The sequence below is a fragment of the Pangasianodon hypophthalmus genome, chromosome 13 (genome assembly GCF_027358585.1).
Source record: "Pangasianodon hypophthalmus isolate fPanHyp1 chromosome 13, fPanHyp1.pri, whole genome shotgun sequence".
In the NCBI taxonomy this organism is placed as follows: Eukaryota; Metazoa; Chordata; class Actinopteri; order Siluriformes; family Pangasiidae; genus Pangasianodon; species Pangasianodon hypophthalmus.
The window spans coordinates 19,181,358-19,208,505 of NC_069722.1; the positions used below are offsets into that span (position 1 = coordinate 19,181,358).

At 39.8% G+C, this 27,148-nt stretch overlaps 1 protein-coding gene across 1 annotated transcript; it reads left to right on the forward strand.

Moving 5' to 3' along the window:
* The first annotated feature begins 2,355 nt into the window (after positions 1 to 2,355).
* On the forward strand, positions 2,356 to 21,888 carry suz12a (SUZ12 polycomb repressive complex 2 subunit a). The gene is made up of 16 exons (XM_026917224.3): positions 2,356 to 3,335; positions 6,288 to 6,334; positions 6,437 to 6,501; positions 8,851 to 8,919; positions 9,021 to 9,070; positions 9,719 to 9,801; positions 10,100 to 10,301; positions 10,843 to 10,945; positions 11,040 to 11,145; positions 11,337 to 11,517; positions 11,759 to 11,847; positions 12,170 to 12,313; positions 14,684 to 14,841; positions 15,335 to 15,533; positions 16,645 to 16,724; positions 17,334 to 21,888. The coding sequence occupies exons 1-16, from the start codon at positions 3,182 to 3,184 to the stop codon at positions 17,560 to 17,562; spliced, it is 1,959 nt and encodes a 652-aa protein (XP_026773025.1). The 5' UTR covers positions 2,356 to 3,181; the 3' UTR covers positions 17,563 to 21,888.
* Positions 21,889 to 27,148: the final 5,260 nt, after the last annotated feature.

Sequence of the window (27,148 nt, forward strand, 5' to 3'; positions counted from 1 at the left end):
AAGTTGATAGTGGATGTAGTGTGGATGGTGTGGGGTATTGGGGCATCTGTGTATGATTACTTCCACACCAGCGCCATGGAGGAGAGGATCCACACTCTGGAGAACGTCCTCACCATCCACCAGTTCCTCATCGTGTTCCTCACGGCAAGCCTCGTCCTGCTTATCTCGTACATCATCTTTAAGAAAAAATGAAACGGCACGCCAGAACCCGGCTGTGAGCCTCAAGGAACCATGAGACAAACACTACGTTCCTCAGGGGATGAGGATGACTGTATAGATAGATGATTTTTCTTGTCAGATTGTCTGACAATATCAAATTTTTAAGTCTCAAAAAGTTTACAATATTATCATTTTTTTGTAGTTAAAGAAATACGGCATTTCTAACACATGCCTCTACAGAGACAGTTTTGTTTACTGTGTTTCTTTTGAATTATGGGATTCCCAGATACCTGTGATCTCAACATCACACTATACAACAGAACATTTTTGTTTTCAAACTAAGTTCTAGTACATGTTTTTTTAGTACTCATCAATACTGATACTGTAATGAATAACCTACTGTAGAATATTAATCAATCAAAGGCATAAGAGAACGATTTATTTAGATCTGTTTAGGTTGTTGTGCCCTTATGCTGCTAGCAACGTGTAAGATGTTCTGGCATTTATAAAGTATCTTTAATAGACAGCGTGAGGGTGGCCATCTTGAGGAAGCTGACGTTGCTCAGTGCTCAGTGCTCGCAGAAGTGAAGTGCTCTCGCGCAACAGTATCTCCACCTTGTGCTTGTTTTTCATGACCACGCTGGCTGATACTGCTCTGTGCGCTCAGTTCAGCGCTCTATATTAATAAAGATACTATTTAAATACCGTGAGATGATTTATCAGGTTACTTGTACTGTAAGAAGATAGTGTAGTAGCTCCTTTTGATATTTTTTTATTTTTGAAATACTTGCAGATTGCATCAGATGGCATCAGATGTTTGGTATCAGAGCATTTTTTTTACAAGTAAATGAGCAGTACTGGAATCAGTGCGTCACTAATGATATGTGGATTGTCCATGAAATCTGATTGTCACTTGTATTCATTATTTCCTTCAGATAAATCGACGATCTCAAAAATGATTAGCTGCATTACACAAGTATTAAACATATCCTAACACAGCTAAACAAATCAGAGAGATTTTACTCAGTCGTTTTATCTTATAATACGCCGCTCTGTGTTGTGCGTATGAATACAGATACTACATTTAATAATTATAATGAAGACCGTTATACTTTTTTCATGCAAAGGAAACCTTCAGGCCTTCTTTCAGATGTTGTGCGGCCTGGGGAGATAAGCATAAGATAAATACTAACACAATGTTAGAATATTTACAGTTCAGTACGGCACTAAAATTAGCAATACAGCAGTGACTATTTGAGAAGTCAGAGTTTGGCATTAGAATGTCACATGTGAAACTGGCGAAGAGGAAGTGTGTTTGCAGGCCAGCTATGAAACAGGAACACAAGGATACAAAAAGATGCACTGAAACAAGTTAAATGGAAATTTAACAAAATGGATGGAAGTCAGTTTGGCGTTAGTGGCTGCTTCATGGTTTAGAGATGACTGTAGATATACAGTATAGTTTTAATATATTATACATACAGAAAAGTTTTACAAACGTCCGTTCGTTATCAGAATTAACAAAATATTAATAGTGAAATCAGAATCTCCCATTTCTGTTTCTGACTGTCCTTATAATGAGAACAGGTGTAACAGAAGAGCTTTCTGGTACTTTTGCCTTTTTCGTTTTTTTTCTTATTATATTTTCTTTATAACGAGGTGGGGGGATCCCTTGTTAAAGGATACATTCACACCTAATTTTTACTTTCTTGGATTTTTTTTTTTGTGTGTGTGTGGTAGCTATCGAACCTAACCACTAAATTCAAATGTTTTTAATTTACTCAGAAAGCAGTTAGATTTTGTTGTATAAGACAGAGCACCTGGTAACAATAAAAACATACAAGCTAATAAAAAAGAAAGTGTCCTGTAATCCAGCAGATGCATTGTGTCCTACGTAGGTACTTTAATTTCAGCTGGAACTCTGACATTGAACCTTTACATTGTAATACTTTAATACACATAAATTAGTTTGATATTTAACATATTGTGTGGCTTTATTTATTTATTTTTATTTTAATTAAGTCTATGTTCATTTATACCTGAATGAAAGGGTAATTATAACATTTGTTCCATGTTGTATATGTTAATTATGCATTATAACATTTCAGATACTAGATCAGAGATCAGAGATTTATAGAAATGTACAATTGTTATTGTAAATAAGCAAAACACCAGCCTTTTATATCTTTTAACTTCTTCTTTGCAGCTCCTGGATAAATCACAATAAACTACTACAGTAAAGGAACTTCCCTTAAGATGGCGGAAGTGCAACCAAGGGGAAGTGCACGACTTATAAAGTGTATTGGAAAGAGCTACGTTTCGATGACGTCAGATAAAACCGGAAATGCGTGCAGAACCTCTCTACCAAACTTGCCCAAGTTCCTTGCGATTGGCTATGGAGATGGGCTCGATACCAAACACCTACCTGCTCGCTGTACAGGCTCACTTGATACACAACATATGAAATAGTGACTTCTGCGCCCTATGTAGTGCACTATGTGTGTAAATTGGGACCGAGCCAGTCTGGTTGCTCGCGCGGCGTCGAGCTGGGCGGGATACAGGACGCCTGAAAAAAAAAGTTTTATATTTGTGAACTAAATGTTTTGTATGAATAATTTATTATATCTATATCTATTTTAAGAAAGTAAGAAAGGTCCGGCGTATTTTAAATATTGTGCTTCCGGAAGTTGTTTTAAATAGCCTACAGTGTTCCACTGGAGCAAACTGAGAGCAGAGAATTTAGCATTTAGCCGCATTTAATCCTGAATTAGCACTAAACAAAGCTAACGCGGTGTTTGTTGTGTTTGTTAAGCGCGCGCGCGCGGTTTCCACGCAGTAAACACTCGCGCTGCGTCGTTCTTTTTGTTGGAATCGAACGCGGCTGCCATGGAGACGAGCGCGCGCCGTTTCATCCGCTGGCGGAAACACAGTCATCACTAGAGCGCTGCCTTTTGTTCAGCGGAGTTGTGCTGGGATTCTGTCACAGTCTCGGCGTTTTTCAGAGCGGAGGCGGGGGCGGATTATGGCACCGCACAAGCCCGGCTCGGATCCCTACAGATCCGCAAAAACACACGCGCATCCGACACATGCCAGCAGCCTGGCCATGAGTGCTGCCAAGAGACCCAAAATGGAGCAGCTCCAAGCCGACCATGAGCTCTTCCTGCAGGCCTTCGAGAGTGAGTCTCGCGCGCTCTCTTCTGTCTACAGCTAAAGAGGCTAAACAATTCAACTCTGTTTAGACCTGAGCTAATTAGCCGGTGGCTAACAATACTGTTCGTTTAGCCTTATTAAAATATCTTTCTTTGCTCTTTTAACGCTTCATATCATCGCATTCCTCTCGCTTATATACCGTGTGTATAACATTCTCAGCTTCCTGTACTGGAAAAGATATATAACATGCTACAAAATTATTTTTACTACAGAGTTGACTATGGGTATGAGGCTAAAGGCGGGGACTAGCTAGCAGCAAGTAAGCAAAAAAAAAAAAAAAAAAAAAAAAGCCTGTCTGTTACAATAAGGTGCTTTTAAAAGGTTAGGATATGACAACAGGGGAATAATTGTTTACTTTTACTTTAAGAAAGACAACAGGCAAATGAGAGGGCGCGTGCATTAAAAAGCCACGGCACGTGCGTTCGGCGTGTTCACTAAACTCCCTCATCTTCCTCTTTTTGACCCAGAAGAACCGAGGAGACACACGACTAGCACGGTTAAAGCCACAGCAGCACAGATATTTCTGTACTTCTTCACAACTTGTACCATGCCTCAGGCGCTGTGAAAAGCTCCTAGCACCAACTTTCCCTAAACACTGAACACTATGGGTTCAGGAGTACTGGACTGTGACCTTATCAGCACAGTTAGTCTAAAGTAGTCTTACATTAAAGATAAAAATAGTCTATGGAACCATGGATGTAGGATTAAGGTACATAAATGGACCATAAGTAGTTTTTCTTGGCACTTTCCCACCATAAATGGACCGTAAAAGCTTTAATGGCACTTTTCTACCTACTAAATGTACAGAAAGTGTAATCTCGATGGAACTCCAGTGACAAGGGAAGGTGCAGTTTAGTACTCCCTTTTTTTTTTTTCTTTTTTTTTTCTTTCCCTCCCTGAAAGTGCGCACTACAGGAAAGTCAGGCAGGTACAGGAAATGGCAGGACATACCTTCATGCTTTGATAGTTATTATGTTCTTAGTTAATCAGATCAGAAGTACTTCCTTAGCTTCAAAGATGAACATTATAGATCTCAAGCTGTGACTATCAGATCTTGCCTATTGTTCTGGGTTGTAATCATTTAGCCTGGGTTTCTGTAAATGAATATTTAATCATAGTTACCATTGAGTACTGTAGTGAAATCATAGTTAAACATACTATACCACAGTTAAACCATAGTAGTATCATGGTTACCATGACGTACCATGAAATACTAAAACCAGTATGATGCTACAGTTAAATTACAGAAGTATTGTTATTACCATGAAGTACTACAGTAAAACCAAACTTAACAATAGTATCCCATAGGTAAACCATCATAATATTATGTTTATCATGAAGTACTACAGTAAAATCAAACGTAACCATACTATATCATATTTAAATCATTGTAGTACTATGGTTATCATGCATACTATGAAGTTCTAAAACTATACTTACCAATATGATACTATAGTTAAACCATAGTCGTTTTATGGTTACCAAGAAGTACTGTAGTAAACCCTTAGTTAAACATAGTTTACCATACTTAAACCATAGTATAATGGTTACCATGCATGCTGAAGTAAAATCATACTAAAAGCATAGTATACCAGTAAACAATAGTAAAACAATAGGTAATCATGGTTAACCATAGTTATTTTACGGTAAACCATAGTGAGATTTCTTTACCCCACCGTGGGTACCAAATATGACCAGATCATACACTCTTAAACAATATAGTCCTGATATGGAAATTTTTTTAAAGATAATCAGCTCAGCTTTCATCATTATTCACACTAGTCCTTGTTTTTAATGCTAAAATCTTGCTGATGGGACATTTGTTTTTATTGTCGGGAGATTGCGAGTTTGAATCCCGACAATGTCACAGACATCCATGGCCAGGAGTCCAAGAGAGCAAAACTGGCCATGCCCTCTGGGTGGGAGGGATATCATAACTCTATCCCCTGTCAATCAGAGTGACACTAGCCAATTGCTGCTATCTGTGAGCTTATGTATGCGGAAGAGGGTAGACGGCACTTTCCTCCAAGTGTGCATGACCAAATTAGGGAGCAAATGGAAGAATAAAATTAGATATGTGTAAACTTGTTTCACTATAGTAAAGGATCGGATAGCAAGATGTCAGATATCAATTCTGTTCTCAACCCTGACACAGATACTCCGTATCAACTGGTGCATCTCTAGTTAAAAAATGATCTTACGTCACTGTACATACATGCGGAAAGCAATATTGTGGTCAGGAAATTTTCAGTTTAGTAGCAATTAATAGGCAAAGGACTGTTGGATACACAATAAGTGAGTTTTAACTTGCAAATCATGAGCTGAAGCTGTCTAATGTTGCCCAATTAGTGCTGAGAAACTAGGAAACAAGGTGCTGTCTGACTGTAAGTGACGATTGAGCACAAAATTTTGTTTGGCTCGAGTCTTCCCTCACAACAGGTTGTTAGACTAAGTTAGATGTAGCTGTGTCTGGGTTGTTAATACTGTATGACTATAAAGACAAGTAAGGAATTAAAAATGACATTACATTTATTAAAGAACAACATGTCATACTTTTTCCCAGTTTGTAGTTCAATTTGATGTAGAAAAATGTCCACGGAACAAGTTATTTCCTGTTATCACTCGTGTTATAACATCAATAAACAGTCATCTCGCTAGTCTCTATTTTTATCTCTGTCTTGGAGATAATAAGGCAGAAGAATGCAGCTTTTCATGTTACAGCTAAACAGCAAAGCACAAATAAACTAAATGTGCATCTCCTTACAGAAAGTGAGCTACATCAATGTCATACCTCTAGTGCAAAAGACTCTGACTTCATTGGGTTAAAGGGGACCATTTCTGACTGAACGCTCACTTTAACTTCTCATTATGATCAGAATGTTGGATGTCAATATTTAACTCTTTTCGTCTGTTTGCAGAACCGACTCAGATATACCGGTTCCTTCGAACGAGGAACCTCATGGCTGTAAGTGTATGCGTCCTTACTGCTTCTGAAACATTAAAGCTGAGCAGAGAAATGTAAGAGACGTGACTGTATTTTCTGTTTCTGCCTTTCCTTTGGTTCCAGCCCATTTTTCTGCACAGGACCCTCACGTACATGTCCCACCGCAACTCACGAGCCAGCGGCAAAAGGTAACAGGGCTTCTGCTTGAATCGTAGGTTAAAGTAGAGCTTTCAGGGTGTACAATAATGAGGAAGCATGGTGAAACGTGGTTGAACACTGAGGATTAAAAAACGCATTTCTAGCATTTTTTTAAAAGCTTGCCCAGATTTGTCCACCCTGAGAAAGAGGAAACTCTTTCTCAGGGTGGACAAATCTGGGCAAGCTTTTTTTTTTTGTTTATGTGTGTCTAAGCTAATAGTTTTTTTTATTAGTAATTGCATAGCAAACAAGTATGTTTAAGATCCAGAGAAAGAAAAACAGTACAATGTTTAGCTTTTGCAAAATAAAGTTTAATTTAGTATGCAGCAATGTTTGTTCTTAATGAGCTTCACGGGGGTGCTGTAACTTGTTCTGAATCCCACCACCTGCTGCACTAATCACATGATCCGGTTGACAGTCGAACAGTTTCTACTAGTCGGATTAATTAGCACGCATCAGTCACAGACGATCTTTTCAGAATCGGGAACGTGCCGGTATGCCGAAACACTAACGAAACCATGCAGAATAAAGTGCAATGTAAAGCCGCTGTATAACTCTCAAGCAGTCTCCTCACGATGAGGAAGTGGAGAGGAAATAACAAATCTAAACACACCCTAATAATAGCTTTTATCTACAACATTAGCTGAAAAGTTTGCTGATGTTGTGTTAAGGGCGCAAACACAATGAAACTTTGTTAGAAGAGGGTACAAATAGACGTTTGTCTCGGCATACATTTATTATGGTATGTTAGCTACCATTTTTTATTTAACCTTGTCAGTTTGGGTTCCAGGCTACCAAAACATTGGCAAGTTCACTTGATCATTTACTTGCCTGTGGTCTGCTAGCTACTGAAGATCCTTCATCTTTTTTTTTTTTTCCTTTCAGTCATTGGAAGTGTAGGATTTCATTACAACTGACAAGTGATTCTGATCTTTTGTTCTAGGCTATACAATCATAAATAATGAAAACATTATGGATTTCTCTGAGAGCTATTCAACATTTTTACTCTTTCGGGGGAATTTTTGGTGGCTAAAATTTTGGTTGCTGTTTGTAATGTATAAATTACATAATGGGAAGTGAATTTGAGTAATACAGCATGCAACTAAGCTCTACGTGCCTCACCACCTGTAGTGGCAGCAGTTCTATTGCCATATACAGGCAAAACCACTAACTGAAAAAACGCTCCGTAGTAGCAGATGAGAGATGTGGAGTTCCTCATAACTCAAAAGTGGCTGACAGCAGATGTGTGAGATTAATTCGAGGCTGTGTACCAAATGGCAGTGCGTGATGATGAATTGATACTTTCTCAATGACTTATTAGTCAGAATCATTGCCACATCGTGAATGGTAATAGTTGTACTTGTAATAATTTAAAATAATTTTGGTTTACATTTCAAATTCATAATGAATTACAACTTACTAATTGCACCACATCCTTCAGTTCTGTTTAACATTATGAAGACGTGCTAATATTTAAGGTGAATGTAGCTATATGTTAAGTAAGCAACAGGACACTTGGGGACATGCTGTTATAGAAAAATAATCAATGTCCAGGGGTGTGATACTGTTGCTTACACCAGAGTTGAATATTTTCCTCTAACAGCATGTTTCCTGAAGTGTTTTCTTTCTCGTATACCGCAGAAATTTTCCAAACAATTACAGTTATTCAGTTTATTAATGAAGGACTCATTTTGCTTTTAACCGTTTGTAGTAACATTTAACGTTGTGGAGCATCTGTGTTAAGTTAGTTCTTGTTATTGTTATGGCACTATAACGGTTATAACCTGTCGTTCCCTCACCAGAGCAAAGTCCTTGTTTATGAACACTTTGCCATGGCGGAAAACTTACTGTTACAGAGCACTAACACTGGAGACTTCTTCCATAAATGTTAAATATACCTCTTCTTATAGAAAACTTTAGCAATGATTATACTTTTTTCCCTTGTTAAGTAACAGCACATTTTTAATTGGTTTATTAGTCTTAGGTTATTGTGGAGCATCTGCTGTAAAGTTTCCTGTGATTAAGCTGTAACTACTGAAAGGATAACAAACACTTATCACGATCCCGCATGCATTAGTGTTGCATATGACCTCTTACTGTATTCGAAAAGAAATAATGTAAGTGTTTCTATACTCTATGTATACACTTCAGTCCCCAAAGTGGGCATTAGGTCAATAAACAAGCACTATCATGGAGTCTCAACAGAGCAGATTCTGTGTGTTCTCGTGCTTGACATTGAGCCATGCATTGCTGATGTTCTGTAACGAGAACTACCCAGCCATAAAGTATAGTGTTTGGGACGGGGCCTCAGTGTCTGTGTCTTCCTCTCTGTCTATCAGAAAACATTTCAGCATGGACGATCTGCTCTTCAAAGTGGAGAGGATGAAAACGGAGCAGGAGGCGCACAAGTAAGCTGATCTCGGCTTATCCACAGTTGATTTAAACCTTTTTTTTTTTTTTTTTGCATGATGTGAAGTGTAATGATGCATGTCATTGAATTGTTCCTCAGTTTGGCGTCACACCTGCAGCTCACCTTCACTGGCTTCTTCCATAAAGTTGGTAAGAGCAGCTCCGACGCTGATATTCAGATTTTATCACTGTTTAAGATGTTTTGTCCTGCTAGGTAAATGTAGTGTGTTTGTTTATATGTCTGTCTGTTTGCATATCTTTGTATGTCTGTCTACCTGTCTAGTAAGTGATATGACAAAGATAACCTACATTTCTGTGATATTTCTGATACACACAAAAAAGCCTGCATTTAAAAATTTCACATCTACAAAAATACATTATTTACAAACTGAAAAGGAAGAAGAAAAAAAAATACATTTTACAGTTTTAAGAATTCAGTACAAAATTTTAACAACTAATCCACTGCTTCCAATCAGAGTTTGTAATTATTATGAAAAAATGTTAGAAAAAGATACCACAGTAAATGCTATCTGAGAAAAGTGTATTGTGACCTAATTTATAATAATATCCATGTTATATCATCATATAGTCAAGCCCTAGTATATGTCTTTGTCTCTGTCTTTATGTTTGTATCTTTCTTTTTGTTTGTAAGTAGTTATGTTTGTCTGTCTATCCTTGTCTCTCTGTTTGTCATTATGTCCCTCTTTCTGTTCTATAAGCTCCACTCTGTTTTCTCTGTAGCTTTGTGCAGCTGCAGTCATTTCACGTGGCTAATAACGGAGTAATAAAATGTTTCAGATAAGACGCAGAACTGCGAAAACGAGGAGAGCTCTGTGTCACTGGAGGTGTTGCTCATCAAAGTGTGTCATAAGAAGAGGAAGGTAACCGCCTCCACACTCTCACCCACACAGCCGTGTTCCATAGTAGGCCACGATAAAGTGCCAGTGAAATTGAAACTAGTGTTTCTTGGTGTTGTAGACACAAATAAGCCCGTGTGTGTGGATATTTATATTTATTTGAATATAGCAGTGGCTACAAGACGAACGGTTCACTTACGTTAATCACACGTGTATCCCAGTGCAGGAGAGACAGAATAATATTATGCCTCTCTCAGATTTTGATTTTGTTTGTCTCCGTGTCCTCACTATGCCTGTTCTGTTCTTTTCTTGATATCTGCAGGATGTGAGTTGCCCCATAAAACAGGTGCCTACAGGGAAGAAGCAGGTGCCGTTGAACCCGCGGGTGAAGACGGGGACGTGGCCGACCATCACGGTGCCCAGTCAGGAGTTTGAACCCAGTAACAGTCACATGGTGAAGTCGTACTCACTGCTCTTCAGGGTCACGTGTTCTGCAGGGAGGGAGATCAGCACCCGAGACAACAGTACGCCATACACACTACATGCTACACACAAACTCCGTGTCTAAACGGACTAGGAGGCCAAATGTATAGAACACTTTCTTCCCCTCAACTTTCCTGAGATCATCATTACTGTACAGAGCGTGAACGATCTCGGTTACAGACGTGAGTCAACAGATACGTGTTTGTTAGATTTACTATTACACAGCGAAATGTTTGTGCTAGAAAATCTTGTTAGTTGCAGACCACATTAAAGGAATACACCATGATTAGCACACGTCCCTGTATTGAGAAAAGAACCGAAAACTTTTACATTTACTCTAAATCTGTTTATAATGGAAGTGTAAGGGCAGAGGAGTATTCCTTTAAATACTGTCAGGAAAGCACGAAACAGTAAGCAGGTCTGAGCCAGGTGACGAAAGTACACAGTTCTTGCTTGTAAAAGTGAGAATGCGTCACGATGTGTCATAACTGGTTATAGTAACTTGCCTACACCGTGTGACTATTAGTTACATCACAGTATGCTCATAGGTGCTTGCGTGTGTGTATGTGTGTGTTTGCACAGACGTTGCTGACGAGATATCCGGCAGGAAGAAACGTTACTCCTCCCACCGTGATGACGGAGAGACAACGTTTGTAGCACAGATGACAGTGTTTGATAAGAACAGGTGTGTGTGTATGTGAAGGTGAACCAAGTTTAATAAGTGCCATGTCAGTGCTTGACCACTCTACATTTGTGTGTGTGTGTGTGTTTCTGTACAGGCGTCTGCAGCTGCTGGACGGTGAATATGAAGTGTCGATGCAGGAGATGGAGGAGTGTCCCGTCGGCAAGAAACGAGCCACGTGGGAAACCATTGTGGATGGAAAGGTGTGACGGAAATGGTTATTATTCAAAGTTCGGGATTCAAGTCTTAGGTCACAGAGAAACAAGGCATCAAGTTACAATTGTTTGTTATTTATCCAACCTTAGCTATTTGATGTTGGCGTAATTGTAAGAGGAGTGTAGGAAACCACGGCCCTTGATATTAACCTGTCATGTCTGTGTGTGCTCTCTCTCAGTGGGTTCCTCCATTCGACACGTTCTCTCACGGCCCGACTCTGCAGTTCACGCTCCGCTGGACAGGCGAGGAAAGTGACATCACCACGCCGCCGATGACCCGACCGCTCGCTACACGCAACACACACACGAGTGGCAGCGAGAACCAGAGGACTAACACTCCTAAACCATCGCAAACAGTAGGTATGGCGACGGTAAACTTTACTATCGTGATAATCACTAAAACCTTTTATTTTCATTTACGTATTAAATGTGATTGGTTAACATTTTCCACAATCTGTATGTGTCTAGTCACGTGCACGTGACATCCGTTCACTCACAATTAATTTTAATACAAGCACAGCTTTATTAGCAGTTATTAACAGGCCTCTCGTGCCACATTTAATGCACTGCGCTGATATTTCTGCTGTGTTTTATTCTCCAGCTGTTAAAGATCCTGTGAGCTCAGACGCTCTCTTGCGGAAAGAGCAGCTTCATGTGGAGCCTCGGCAGAAACTCCGTGTTTATTATCAGGTAACACATTTTCTGAATGACTCTAGGATATGACCACCGAACAGAGATATATCGCTGGCAAGCTAACAATGGAACTAATATACTCTCCCTCAGAAGTGCATCCTTCTCTCTTATCATGTGACCTCATGTTTCACATGCTCTTAATTTGTCCTAATGAGCGAAGTACAGCAAAAGCACTTGTATAACATGTTAATGACAGATTGTTAGCATCCCACTTACAGAAAGGGAGAGAGAGAGAATAAGTAAAGGTGGTTTAATGATAACTCTACTAATGGAGAAAGTGCTGCTGTTTGCTAAAAGCCGTTTTTATCTTTCCCTGTAGTTTTTGTATAACAATAACACGCGGCAGCAGACGGAGGCTCGCGACGACCTGCACTGTCCCTGGTGTACGCTTAACTGCCGTAAACTTTACAGCCTCCTCAAACACCTCAAACTGTCTCACAGCCGCTTCATCTTCAACTATGTGGTGAGGAAAAAAACAAGCTCTTCTTTTATTCCGTTTATTTAGACAGCTTTACCAGAGTGTGTCGACTAAAGCTGTAGTTGAGTGAAAAAGTTAGCATCCCTCATGGCTTCTAGGTGGAAAACCACCAGCAAGACAGAATTCTGTGGTAAATGGTGTAAAATGAAATCTGTGTTGTAAAGTGTTTCAAAGGGAAAAGACCACTGAGACCAAGTGAGCATGTACATTTATTAGCAAACGTTTACATCCTGTTGTTAATTATTATTTCAGTTCCATTCATTATAGGATTGTTTCATTATTAATACCTCAATATACACTTTTTTTCTTTTAGTTTGGATGATTTTTGTTACTTGTCATGGTGAAGGAACCGATGGTGGGCGATCTGGCAAAAAAATTACTAATTTTTTTTCTTTCAGGCTCGATCACAAGCCATGATGAAATTACCTTTTCGGAGTAATTTTAATAAAGTACATTTCTCAACAAAATATAAAGAAATCTTTCTAAAATTAGGAACAATTACAGCATATTTAAAATGTTAAATAAAAATATGCATCATCATTACTAATTTCTTCAGTGTTTAAAAGTGCAATAAATGAAAGCTGATTGACAAGCGAGTGAGCATTTAAAGGTGTAGTAGTCGATTTTTTTTTTTTCCTTTCTTACTCCTTTTTTTTTATTATTATTCCTTCCGTATAAATATCCTGGGAGATGCGTAGATTGACATGATTTTAAAAAAAAAATAAAAAAATAAAAAGGGGGTTAAGCTGTGGCCGTAGCAAAGGTTTAAGTTGCTGAGAAAACCCATTTGGAAAAACAGACTTCCAGTCGGGAATACTTGTGTGTGTTTGGATTCGCCTCCCGTCAGTCATTTTATAGACCCTATACAGGCCAAGATCCTGTGGGCGGAGCTTCATGAACATGGCTGGGAATCATTTAAATGTCAAACTCACCTCACCATTAGAGACCTAATCTTTGGGGGGAAAAACCAATCCTTTCTAATGCACCATTAATATGTGTAAATACTGAATGCGTTAGCTGAGTTGGTTTACATTTTATTTAACATTTGTAAATTTTCATTGGTTTGGTTATTATTGCACTTCTCGGCATTCAGCTGAGGAACGGCGGTGTTGGAAAATATTTGCAACTCAGCAAGTCGTAACAAGGATCAGCAATTTTTAGCTTTCACTTAAAACACTAGTTTTTGACCATTTTGCTGGGTTTTATATCCTTGGCCAGGTAAATCCTCACAGCATCACTGATGTCTTTCCAGCACTTCTCATTACATCCTCGTACACTCAGTGTGTTATCTGGATTTCAGCACTCTTTGGGGTGCTTTCATGGTGGTTAATCTGGTTCGTCCTGTTTCCTCGACGCGCCAACTTTTGCGTTTCCATATTTTGCAAACAGCCCTTGTTTGCGTAGTGTCCGTTGTGTAAAGGCTATCAGGTTCCATATAACTGATGTTGACTGTTTTTAGGCACCAACTCCTCCCTGTTGTCAGCCATGCTGTCAGCCATGCTGTTGCCAAACAAAATGAGGAGGAAATGTAAGCTAAGGAACCACCTACTCTTGGTTATATTTGGCGTATTTGTCAGAGAGAGAGCAAGCTGGATTCACGAATAAAGTCTGATTCATGAAACAACTCAGGGTGCCATGTCTGAGTATTTTCAGCACAACTGACAAAATGGGTTTAGTATCAGGGTACTTGGGATCTGTCTGTAAAAACGGATCGCGGAGACATTTTAATGGTTCTCAATCTGAAATTGTCAAATCTCCCACCCCTAGAAGGAACATCTTTGAAGTGTAACTCTCCTAAAATGGCTTATTAGTTTTATTGTTTTAAACTAAACTTTTGTTCTCAACTGTTGTCTGATTGTATTATATTATACAACAGTTAGTTCCAGTCCACTAATCTGATTGGTCGAGAAGTGTTGCAAGAGTGCTTATATTTCCTATAAACGCACTGGGACCTTTCACTGGGTTTATCACTCTTTGTGTTTCACTGTGTCCCTATTAATTTCTTGTTTATAGAGCTGCTGTATAAAAGCAGTATTGCACTCAGTCATGTGGTTGTACTGAATAACGGCACAGCTGTGATTATGGCTGATTATCGGTACCGATATTCGGTATAACTGCAGTCTTGCTTGTGTGATATTGCTTAATTACCCAGCTAAAAATAATCACGTGAATGACTTTTGACCACAAGCACAAAATAATACATTTTGAATATTGTAATATCAGATAACTGGTGAAAACTGATAGAAGCTGCGAGTAACTATATTTTTGCTATGTAAAATGGCAAATCATGATTTAATCAATGCAAGTCATTTGGTTTCGAAATGTTTTAAATTCTGAAATTTCTGTGTTGAGCAGCCTCACCCTAAAGGAGCGCGGATAGACGTGTCGGTGAACGAGTGTTACGATGGATCCTATGTTGGAAATCCTCACGACCTGCACTGCCAGCCCGGCTTCGCTTTCAGTCGCAACGGCCCCGTTAAACGCACCTGCGTCACACACATCCTTGTGTGCAGGTCAGTTTTATGTGTGTGTATGTTTGTGAGAAAGATTAAGGCCATTCTGAGTCCTGTATTCGGTACTGTCTACTTTTTTTCTGCTCTAACACACCAGGGCCCCTCTTCATCAAGCCTCTCAGAGTAGCAGATCTGTCCTAACTGCTTGGAAATGTGTAAAGTGCTAAGTGCTAACACAGGGGGAACAGTAGCTCAGATAGCTATTGTGTAGGTATAAGACAAAGTAGAACTGGTTCCCAGCTCTGGTCCTGGTGAACCGCGTCCTGCACATTTTAGTGTTTTCCCTGCTTTGCACATTTGCACGTTAAATCGTATACGTTAAAATGTTTTGATACGCAAAGGTTTATCTCTAACATCAGGTTGCTGCTTTAATTTCATTAAATTTTTCTTAATTCTTTATCAGCTTCTTTATGAGTTCAGTTTGTCTCCCCTTGTCTCACAACGAAGCGTGCGCATCTGTAGCGTGATGTTGATCATGGTAGTGTGTTTGCAGGCCGAGGCGCACTAAGCCGAGTCTGTCCGAGTTCCTGGAGTGTGACGAGGTTCCGTTGGAGCAGAGGAGGCCGTTAGTGAGCGGCCATAACCGCCTGTACTTCCACAGTGACAGCTGCATGCCCCTGCGTCCTCACGAGATGGACGAGGACAGTGAGGACGAGAAAGACCCCGAGTGGCTGAGGGAGAAAACGGTCATGGTAAGAAAATCCTCTTGGGGGGGAAAAAAAATCCCAAACCTTTACCCTGCGTTCACTCTAGCAAAAGCAACAGGACACTTTATTTTCTATGTAAGTCCATGACACAGAGCTGTGATTTCAGACAGAGCGACAAGGAGCATTTCAGTTTGAGTTTTCTCAGTTATATGGAAATTCTGCAAAATATAAAGAGGTAAAGTGACAAAGCCAAACAATTTCTTGGACCAAGTCTATTAATTAATTAAAAAAAAAAATGCTGATAAACAACAGCAAAGAAGACGTCAAACCGCACTTTAATTAACGACTATACACGGTCTACAAATTACATTTCCAGCTTCAGTGCTTTTGGTTTTTTTTGTTTTTTAATAAAAGACTATACTGTTAGAAAGAAAATCAATCAGTTTATTATGTAAAATAAATCTGTTTAATATTACACTATAAGGACATACCATTTCTTTAACTGCACTTATTTGGACACGCTGGTAGACTTGCAGCTGATTCTGGAGCTTAGAGTGCGCAGCATGGAAGCTCATGTCCATCAACAGAGCGCTCCTTATAGAAAGCACAATGAGCAGCATTCCATGGATAGAGGTTGCTGTGTCTACAGCTGCATCTAGGACGTTTTTTTCCAAGGTGATAATCATCAGTGGAGCGTGCAAATGATCTTATCCTAAACTAGCTGAGGGAATGTTTCCCAGCATACTCTAGTCTGGCTATCTTCAGACTATCAAAGTATGTTTAATCCACTTTCTTTACTGTCCGCCTCACTGTTTTTTTTCCCACTACCCCGTCTAACCAACGTTCCCACAACAATGATAAATAAATGTGTTTACTTCCGTCTTATATCAGAACTGAAAAAGGTAGGCCTCGTCTACAAGACTTGTCGCTTGATGGTGTGAACACAGCTTTAGCCTTGCAATTGCAGTTTTTTTATTGAAAAAAAATTTGATGGTCTGTGTTCATGGTTTTCTTTTACTGACTCTTGCATCTACATATGACAGCTGATGGAAGCAACAGTGTTACTTAACTTTTGCTGGCTACTTAGCAAGCTGATCTGACTCTAACCCCTAAATCCATTACTGTTCTACACTGCACTTTTGTTGTCTCACTGTAGCAAATTGATGAGTTTACTGACGTCAACGAAGGAGAGAAGGAGGTGATGAAACTGTGGAACCTTCATGTAATGAAACATGGGTATGTATCTGTATTTCCCAGTATTTTTTTTTTAAGATACAAATACTGCTAATAATACTAACAGTAGCACCCAGTCCAATTAAAATGCACCTCAGAGTGGTTTGATACACAGCCCGTTATTCAGAGATGTCTCAACATTCAAGAAACGTTCAGCAAGGCAGCACTTGAAGTTAAAACCTGATTTAAACCTCAACCTGTCCTACATTCAGGAATGCCTTGTAATATTCTGCAAGGCATCTCACTGATGTTAATCCAATTTGGAACACAACCGTGAGACATTCGGAGAGGGATGAAGACGCTAAAGCCGTTAGAAGCTCTGAAAATCCAATTTTGAAATCAGTTTTAGACATTCTGTGCACTGGGCAACGATATGAGCCATTTCTTAATACCTGACTGGCTGTGTTCCCAATCCAGTCAAGCAACTGGCTGTGTTTCAAATCAGGTCAAGTGCTGCCTTCGTGAACATGATGAGGCTTTTCTAAATGTCTGATTGGCTGTGTTCCAAATCAAGTTGAGCACCGCCTTACTGAAAGTGACAAGGCCTCTCTGAATGCCTGGTAATTGGAGCAGGAATCTAATTTTCTCCTTTCCTCCCTTCTCCTTTATCAGATTTATAGCTGATAATCAGATGACTCAGGCCTGCATGCTGTTTGTGGAGAACTACGGCTCTATCGTCGTGGAGAAGAACCTGTGCCGGAACTTCCTGCTGCATTTGGTCAGCATGCACGACTTCGGCCTGGTGAGCACACTGACCATCGACAGGGCCATGGCTCGCCTGCGCCAGCTTAAACCGGCCCCGAATAACAACAACGCCGACCCTGCGAAGGAACACGCCTGAAACTCAGCAGCACAGAAACCTTAGAACCTTTCCCAGACAACAGGAGCTGCCAGACCTCTGGATGCCAGATCATTCATTTTAACCACAAATCAACTGATTCATTGGAGCTAATGAACTACGTCGTGCTTTGAAATAAACGTGGGTGCTATTTTTGTACCTTTTTTTTTTTTTTTTTTTTTTTTCCTCCCGCCAATTTTCGAATGGAAATATTTTTAATATATTTTAAACAGCGTGACAAATGGGTAAGACTTGGCTTTGGCGACTTTTATTTTATTTTTTTTGTTTGTTTTTTGTTTTTTTGTTTTTTTGTATAATTATTTTGTCTGATGTTTTTGAAACTGTGTCTACATTTAGGCAGCAGCGGGCGATATGACAAAAATGGTCCCACTAGCACATCCGGGGGTCAACAAGGGTTAAATCTGATCACCTGTCATCACACTGCCACTCTTTAGCTCAATGTCCTGATGAGCATAAAATCCTGGTGTTTAGTACATATTACAGGAACATTTGCTGAGCAAGCCGGCTACCTACACACAGCACTGCACAAACGTTAGCAGCTAGCTAGCGAGTTTGCAAAGTAGCTAGGAATAGACAAAATCACTAGCATGCTTGCTAGTGGGTAACTCTTTATGCCTAGCTGGAGGTCGAGCCAAAGATGTAAACAGAAAGGTAGTGATGTCATCATATGATCAAGCTTTGTGATTGGCACATTTAATTCAAGCTCCGTCCTTGATGTCCGGTCGATCATCACAATACATGATGCTTAATATAAAATTTTAATTTTTGGAAAATTAGAATACGCCTGTGGGGGAAAAAAACTATTGAAGTGTTTAATAAATGAATAAATACAGTATGAATGTGGGCATCATTTCCTCAAAGTCCAATTAGCTACTTGTTTGCCAAGCATTGTGGCTTTTTTAATTTGAAAAGGCATCGCCACTGGTTGTTAATATGCTTTCTATGATTGCTTAATAAGAGATTTAGACCAAAAACATATGGTTTTTATTTCCCACCCCTGATGCCTAACATACATTGGTGCACGTATCTTTATTCTGCCGGGTGACAGCTCTCAACGAAGGCGAAGCTTAAGCTAAAACCGATCAGCCGACCCGCAGATTTGACTGTCTTTGGCTCAACGTCATGACTTCAATATGAAATTAAATACGCAATATAACTAGACAGCTAACATTAGATAGCTAGCTACTTAACATCAGACAACAAAACTATTTAGCTAGCTAATGTTAGTGCTGCCTTCTGGTAGTTGAATGTTATTAAACCAGGAAAGGAAAACAGGAAAGCTGCATCTGGCAATATTCTGATGCACTGTAAAAGAAAAAGAAAAAAAAAAAAACATCTCAGGAAAGTTCAACGGTAAACAATAAGAGTTGCATTACAACACTGTGACGGATAGCGTTTTCTTGACGTCTGAATGGTAACCAGCGCCAGAGCTGCAGCAGTGCTCTGAAATATCGAGCCGTTAAATACGCCATATTAAGTACATGATTTCCTGTGAGTGTTAGGGTTATTCAGATGTTAAAATCAAGCAGGTTGCTTACCTGTAGGTCGAGTCAAAGAAGTGGCATCGAAGGCTAGCGTTTCGATCATGTTGGCCTGTAGCTGTTCAACTTGCCCTTGTTGACCTAGACACGTCTGTTACTCTGTAAAATCAGTTTGCGCACATCGGTAGAGCAGAGTTGGTATTCGCTGTTTCGCTGTTTCCTTGTAAATGCCCAACTAAACTCTTTAGCTTGCTGATTAACACACCCTTAATTATAGGCATCAGGGGTGTGAGAGTGACACACACACACACAGGGCGCTGTGGTTAAAGGTGCTGAAACTCAAGTGTGAATGTCTGTAACTGTTGCACTGAAACCGGGTGGTACACGCTGGGCATGTGCTGGTGATCAATTACACGGTATAATCCATGATGCTGTGAAATATCTGCATTGTCTCTTTCTGTTGCTTTCCATTTCGGAGCAGATTTTATGTTGCGCTATTGACTACTCCGCAATATTATATCTTCACAATATTACGTTGACCTGTGCCTGCTGTCATTGGCCAGCTTTTTGTATCTGACCTAGCTAGGTGACTAGCTCTAAACTACGCTAGCTAGGAAGTCACGTTTGCGGTCTGTCAGGTTTGCGTTACAGCAGTTAGTTAAACGTAATTTTTATTTTTTTTTTTCTCCCCACTAGCCAGTTCTCCGCTTGAATACAAAACAAGAGTTGCGAAAATTTGGCTAGCTATTTACCTAACACAGGCTAGCATACGTTGGCTTGCTAGGTCTCCGCTTCAAAGTGCTTAAAGTTACTAAATGTGACAAAACTTTGCCTTTTAAACAGAGTTATCTATCCTAGTGAAGAGCAAGCTAATAAATGCTAGTTACTCGGGTGCACTTTCTGCTAAGTTTAAAGATATTCGGCAGCTGACAGAAACATACCTATTGAGTGACACCACATCAGTAAATGGTGTCCCACTAGCACAAGGACAGCTTTCTTCTCAGATGTTAAGCACATACGAAGGCACTGTTTTATGTCGCCTATGCGTCTGAGGTTTTAAAAAAAAAAAGAAAAGAAAAGGCTGGCCAGTGAGGACAGCTACAGCTAAACATTGCGACACGGCAATTCAATATCGGCACATGCCTAAAGCACACACACATACAGGGTAACACACTCACAGCTTTGTGAGCAGGGAGACACCTTGCTGAATTGTTTACACTTCATTTAAATGTACTTCATGCAGGATGCAGACTTTTAGTGTGGATATTTTAGTCATCTAGGTGGTTTTTTTGTTTTGTTTTATTATTTTTTTTTTGGGTAGAAAAAAATTAGGAATGCACTGATCCATATTTTTCATTTTTTTGAAGTTTGATGCTCATTTGTGCACAATTAATATTGACTTGTAATAGTGATGTGTAAATACAGGACTAGCTTAAACTGTCATTTATGCTCTCTTACAGTTACATTCCAGCATGCCCCTGTGCAGTATGAGCAGGAGCATTGATTTGATTTTAAACTAGGGTCAGGTTTTGGAATGGTCCAGATCTAAATAGGACGGCTGTAGGTAAACATCAGATCACTCTAACGTTCACAGCAAGTAAACCAACAGCGGATCAGATCGGAACATATCAAATCCTTTCTGACGTCGGTATTCCGTATCAGATCGGTGCATCCCTAGTGAGAAGTGCAGGTTCTTTCTTTCGTTCTTTCTTTCTTTTTCCCATTTATATTTTTAATAGCAATGTTTCTTTTCTTTCCTGCTGATTATGTTTTGAATAATTTTCTGTCTTTTTGCTGTTTTACTTTGCTTTAACCAAAATGCAGTGACGCGCACGTGCCGCTAATCAGGTATACAATACATCACGATATTCCGAATGTGAGCAATCAAAATACTATCTCTAAACGTCTCATAAGAATCCTTATTTTGGATAAATTTCAAGACAGTCTTGTCTTTGGCAGAGAAGGCAGTACTGTAATTTAGTTTAGTTTGAAAAACACAATAAATAGAACTGATGCTCCAGGTACAGTTAAAATGTGTTTTTTTGTTTGTTTGTTTGTTTTTTTTAAAGAATATAGTGTGATCATTTCGTAAACACTGATTAATACATTTGAAAATTAATTTTATATGATCTAAAAATGTAAAATCAGCACATGGCCTACAAAGGCAGAATATGTATACAAGCCACACAACTAGGCTTGTGCCAATACATATCGTTATCTCTGCCTGTCTTTTTAATTACGGTTTTTAAAATTCTCATGCTGTGTTCCAAAATTTCTTGCTACTATACCTAGTACTCCTAATGGAAATGTCAAATCAGCCTTCTGCCAAGCAGTTTTCTCTCTAAAGTGTCCATGATAACAATATAGTGCGTGCTAAATATCACTTTTATTGTAGCACTGATTATCGGCACATAGCTATACTGTGTAATGGGGAATAGATGCAAAACAAAAAAAAAGAAAAAAAAAAGGGGATTATATCTCTTGAGAAGGATAAGGTTTTTTTTCGATGGAGTCGAGTTCACATACCAAAGGGAGCGACGCTACTGCAGTGTTTTGAAACTCTTCGAGCGTCCATTTTGGAGGTTACGCTTTATTTCCGCTGGAGCTTTGTGAGATTTCATATTAAATTCTGCAGAAATGTGACTTTACCAGCTAAAAACTTTTTTCAGCGCCTCAAACGGAGACCAGCGTCGTTTGCACAAGATACGGCTGGCCACGGGGGGGAGAAATCTATAAACTGATAAGAACCAGCTTGTTGGTGCTTTTGCTCAAAAAGAGTTGTTTTGTTTCCTATTTAAAAAAATAAAGGATTTTTCATTGCCAATGATTCATGTTGCTTGTTGCTCATTTTGACTAGCGATGGTCAGAAAATATAAACTTCCTCGCTTTGGACTACTCACGTCCAGCATTAGAGGATGACACGTAATGCAGAATTAACAAAATCGTAGCTGTTATAGTTTGACAGCTTTGGCTACGGTTCTCTGAATTCCTGAGAAACCCCACTCATGTCTACTGAATGTTAGTTTACTAGCAGTTAACTAGCTTGTTATTACTGGCATTAGCATATTCTCATGTACTCATAAAGTAAGGGAAATAAGTATTCAGACACCTGTGTTTTGTTATTTAATATACTTCCAGTGCATTCATATATGCATTAACTTTATACACGTCTTTTGAATTTGTACTTACAAATGAAAAAGGAGGTATTCATAAGCATAAATATATGTTTTAAAAAAAAATTATGGGGGGAAAGTATTTGGCCACCACAAATGAACAACATTAGCTGTTGTTAGCAATTACAGAGCTGACAGATTACAAAGATGGCTGTGGTAAGAATTAGTTAGCTTTTTGCAGCATTCCTCTTGGCAAGTCATCTTCGATTCTCCAAGGTTACTCTGATAGACTCCCGATTTCCAAATCGTCCATAAATTTTCAACAGGATTCAAGGCCATGCAAGACTTACTCCACTTAGTTTGGCTGTATGTTTGGTGTCTTGTTGAAACGTCCATCCTCTCCACATCCTCTCTTATATATCCAGTACATCACTCCATTCATGATTCCTTCAATGACGCGTAATGCCTCAGTACCATTTGCAGAGGAGCAGTCCCATATCATGTACTTCACTGTGAGCATGGTGTTCTTGGGATCATACACACAGCCCTCTTTCTCCAAACATGACATTGAATTACTGCCAAAAGCTTCTATTTTTGTTTCGTCTTACAAGAGTATATTGTTCTGATTTGTCTAAAAGCATTTAGAAAATTTTTGAATAATATACTCTGGTCAGACAAAACAAAAATAGAATTTTATTTGGCATCGCTGTGCTGCTTTTTTTTAGCAGGCGTGATTTGCGTGAGGTGCAGGAACAAATGATTGTTTTGCAGTTCATTCCTTACTGTTCTCTGTGTAACTGCTGTTCCTGCTGCTTTCAGGTCATCCGGCAACTTTTTTCCTCTGACTGCTCTCTTCTCTCTTACATTTGTCATCGTTAGTCTGAGAGCTTGCGTGGCTCACATGTCCAGGGGTAGCTGGTTGGTCCGAAAAGTCTCCATACATAGGAGAAATTGACATGTTTTAGCAAAATGTCTCCTAAAATTTTTTAGTTTATATTATTATTTTTTTTTAACAGAAGAAGAACGTATTGAAATCATTCTCATGGCTGGATCGGGAAGCTTTCGCAAGGTTGTGATGGACTTTAACACAAAGTACATCATACATGACACTTGCCAAGCTTATTAACAAATATAAAAAGACTGGAAGTGTTGCGGACCAAACGAAAAGTGGATGTCTGTGAACATCCACTGACGAAGGCACAACCAACGTGGTGCTGGCAAACATAGTCCCCTCTCTGTGGAGACTTTTGGGACACCCTGTAGTTCCATGAACTTTCTGCTTGCATATTATCAAACCAGTCGCCTTGACAGGGATGTTTAAGGGCTTTGCCACGGCTCTGTAGCCTTTTCCACTCCAGTGCTGTTTATTAATAATGTCCCTGAGAACTTTAGGAAGTTCCTTCTCCTTCAACATGATTGCTACTTGTTGCAAGAAATTTTTCAAACCAGTGAGGACGTCTTTTATAATGACACCAGGTGCAATTTTCACAAGATTCTTTTTATTATTATTTTTATTATTTTTAATTATTTTTTTTCCCATCATGTATATCTAGAACCTGATTTATTTCTATGTAACCTTTCTTTTAATAGCATACAAATGCTTTTTCCATATCAATTTTGTTTTTTAACATCCTTTTTTTTTTTTTGTTCATATTAACAAGTACAAAGTCGAGACACTGTATAAATTTGAAATGGATGTATGCACTGTATGTATATTAAATAGCAAAAACAAAAGTGTCTAAATACTTATTTCCCCTCACTGTAGTTCCTGGTGTTCAGGAGCAGCTCATGACCATAGATTTGGTGGGGCAAGACAACATTAATAATGACAAAGCCCCACAAAATTAAGTCGATAGGCTATAAGCTGCTATCTAGTGAATTTTTAGAGTAACCCCCTAATAGGCAGTTGAGAGTCAACACCATGCAGCCATCCAGCACACAATCTAGTGGCTTGTTTGATCAGTTTTAGATGACCCTTTGTTCAACTGTGTTTGATACAGCAGATGTATTTCCTGTTGTCACTGCGTGCAAGACACACAGAAGAGCTGATAGCATTAACCAGGGTTGCCAGGTTTCTCCAAACATCTACATCTCAAAAATCACACAAAAGACCTGAATCTAGCCCCCAAAATTGATTTTTCTTTTTTCTGTCTGTGTTTTTGTGGGAAGCAAGGTCACTGTGGTGCATGTGCTTTTCTGATATTCAGATTATCAATTCCATAATCCTGCTTTAACCTTCCCCAATCTTTGCAATATATCTTACAATAGAAAGAGTCCTGTACATCATAGACTGTTGTCTTTGTTTGCTAATTTTATCAGATTTAGTTCAATTCTGATTATTTGCTATAAAACAAGATCTTGGCAGCCACAAAGTATGTTTAAGATGCAACAGAGCAGTAACTTTGTTGTGGTCCTATATAGACAAGGACTTGAGTCCCGAAAAGGCTGGAGGGCTGAAAAGGTTGCAAGCTGAACTTCAGTATGCCGGCTGTGACATTGTTGTCAGGACCTACTCACCTGAGGTAGTCGTCAAACAACACTTACTGTTTTTGTCTGCAAAGTGTCCAATGAATATCCCTTGTCTTTCAGTGGCATGCCCTGTCAGCCTCTTTAGTGGTGGTGGGGAGCTGTCTAGGGTCTGTTCCACAGGGTGGATGAGGGTCGTTTGAAACGTAGAACTGGCTTGCTGTGACCTAAAAGTGCCTCAGGGTGTTGACTTCAAACTCCAAATTCCCCAGATTCCCCAAGTGGGACCTACACAATATCAGGCAGGTGGTTTTAATGTTATGGCTGATCAGCGTATGCTTCAAGTTTTGTGCAAATCCATGCAAACAGTCATGAGTTAGAGCTGTTTGAGTAAATTAGGCTCTGCCTCATTACAATTGTTTGACATGTGGTGGCCATATTGTTTACAAATTTCAACATGTTTTTGATAATTATTGAGAGTCACACTCTCACACTAAAATTGTTAAGATAATACAAAAATCCTAAGACAAGTTCTCAAAAGTAGTTTTTGCATATTATGGCTTTTGTTCACGAGAACCAAGGAATAAGTAGCAAAGAGAATTTTCACTGTAGGATGTATGGTAAGCGAGATATAAGCCAAAATGTAAAATCCTTCACTACAGTGCCACCACTAGGCCAATTGGGCTCTCTTGCCTGAGCAGCAGGAGGGAGTACTACATACTGACCAAGTTTCATGTCTATAAGACCTACGGTTTGATCTGCATTATCAGTTTTAGTGAAGAAGAAGAAGAAGAAGAAAATTCTAATGTAAACAAGAGGCTTTCAAGCACTACATAGCACCACCTTGGGGTCAAATGACACCAATGTTTTGGCTTTAGGATTCTGAAACCAGTGCCCTACTATCTATAGCATCATTGGGGGCAAGTAAGTGAGAGAGAAGTTGCCCCATATCATTTTTCCCCTGCTTCAGTCATTGCCAATTTCCACCCTTCAGGAATGCTACCAACCAGGGAAGGCGAAATATATGAAGCCAGCCAACCGCAGCAGGCTCATGCAACATCAGTGGGAAACACACTCAGAGGAAAGCCCACTTCTGCATGCATGAGCTCACATATGGCCATGATTTGCTAGTGTCGCTGTGATTGATGGGGAGATAGAGTATGCCTCATTGGGAACCGAACTCGAGATCTCTGGATGTGCGCTTTTCTTTTGCACCACTCGAGAGCCCTGACACCAGATTTTAACATGGCGGTACAACTGCCACTGCCATACTATCAGCCTGGATGAATCTCCCAGATGTAGCTGTATACATAGGATCCTCACACGCCTCTGATAAGTAATGAGAAGGATGACTTGTCATTGGACTCTAAGTAGGTTCTGCTGAAAAGTACAAGCCTCTGTGCTACATGGCGTCAGCCCCTGAATAATTGATTTTAGCTGAGCCACGTTGACACCAAGTGGGTAATTGGTATTGAGAATAACTCTGCTTTCTGGGCTTCTTCGTGTGCTTGTCAGTCATCACTGGACATGGGTCTTGGGCAGGACTCAACTCTGAACCAGGCTGTAAGTCAGGTTTTGCTGACTTTGGAGTGGCAGGAAGCTGATGTCTCAGGGTGCCCTCATGTCTGTGTTAGTTTTGAGTTTTGCTGTCATAGCTAGACCTGCTTGCACTCTAACCTTATAAGCTGCTTTCTTTCACTGTTGAGCTGTGTACTTCCTGCTGCCTGGTGTGATACCAGCACCAGATCCTGACACATTTCTACTGCTGTGACTCCTCTCACCTTCCAGACCTGCCTGATGCATCTTGATGCTCTACTTCTGCATGGCACTTCCTGCACTTGTGACTCACTTTGGTGGTTAACACGTTTGCTTCGCACTTCCAGGGTTGAAGGTTCGTATCCCGCCTCTGCCCTGTGTGTGCAGAGTTTGCATGTTCTCCCCATGCTTCAGGGGCTTCCTCCAGGTACTCCCGGTTTCCTCCCCCAGTCCAAAGACATGCATTGTAGGTTGACTGGCATTTCCAAAATTTCCGGAGTGTGAATGTGTGTGCAATTGTACCCTGTGATGGGTTGGCATCCTGTCCAGGGTGTCCCCCTGCCTTGTGTCCCCCGAGTTCCCTGGGAAAGGCTTCAGGCTCCCCCATGACCCTGTGTAGGATAAGCGTTATCCTACACAGGGTCATGTGGGAGCCTGAAGCCTATCCCTAAGGACTTGCCCTTGCTTCAGTGTATAATCTCACCAGGATACTGTCGATTTGTTCCATCTAAGAACTGCTGCTGTAATCATAAACACTGTCTTGTGCTTAGTCTGGGCATCCTATTCACAATATGCTCACAATGAAAATCCTTTCAGCACACTCAGTACTGTTTAGTACTGTCTTAACTCTTCTAAAGATCCCACAGTGGTTCCTCTCCAGGGTTCTTTCTCACTCAGGGAGGCTTTCTATACCACTTTCTGTAAAGCTGCTTTGTGACAATGTCTATTGTTAAAAGCACTATACAAATAAAA

What these genes read in the sequence shown, in the direction of transcription:
- suz12a (XM_026917224.3), top strand. Translation starts at nt 3,182, where the DNA reads ATGGCACCGCACAAGCCCGGCTCGGATCCCTACAGATCCGCAAAAACA. An exon ending in GAACGAGGAACCTCATGGCT is followed by an intron (nt 6,335 to 6,436) that starts GTAAGTGTATGC and finishes CTTTGGTTCCAG; the next exon opens with CCCATTTTTCTGCACAGGAC. An exon ending in TGTGTCATAAGAAGAGGAAG is followed by an intron (nt 9,802 to 10,099) that starts GTAACCGCCTCC and finishes TGATATCTGCAG; the next exon opens with GATGTGAGTTGCCCCATAAA.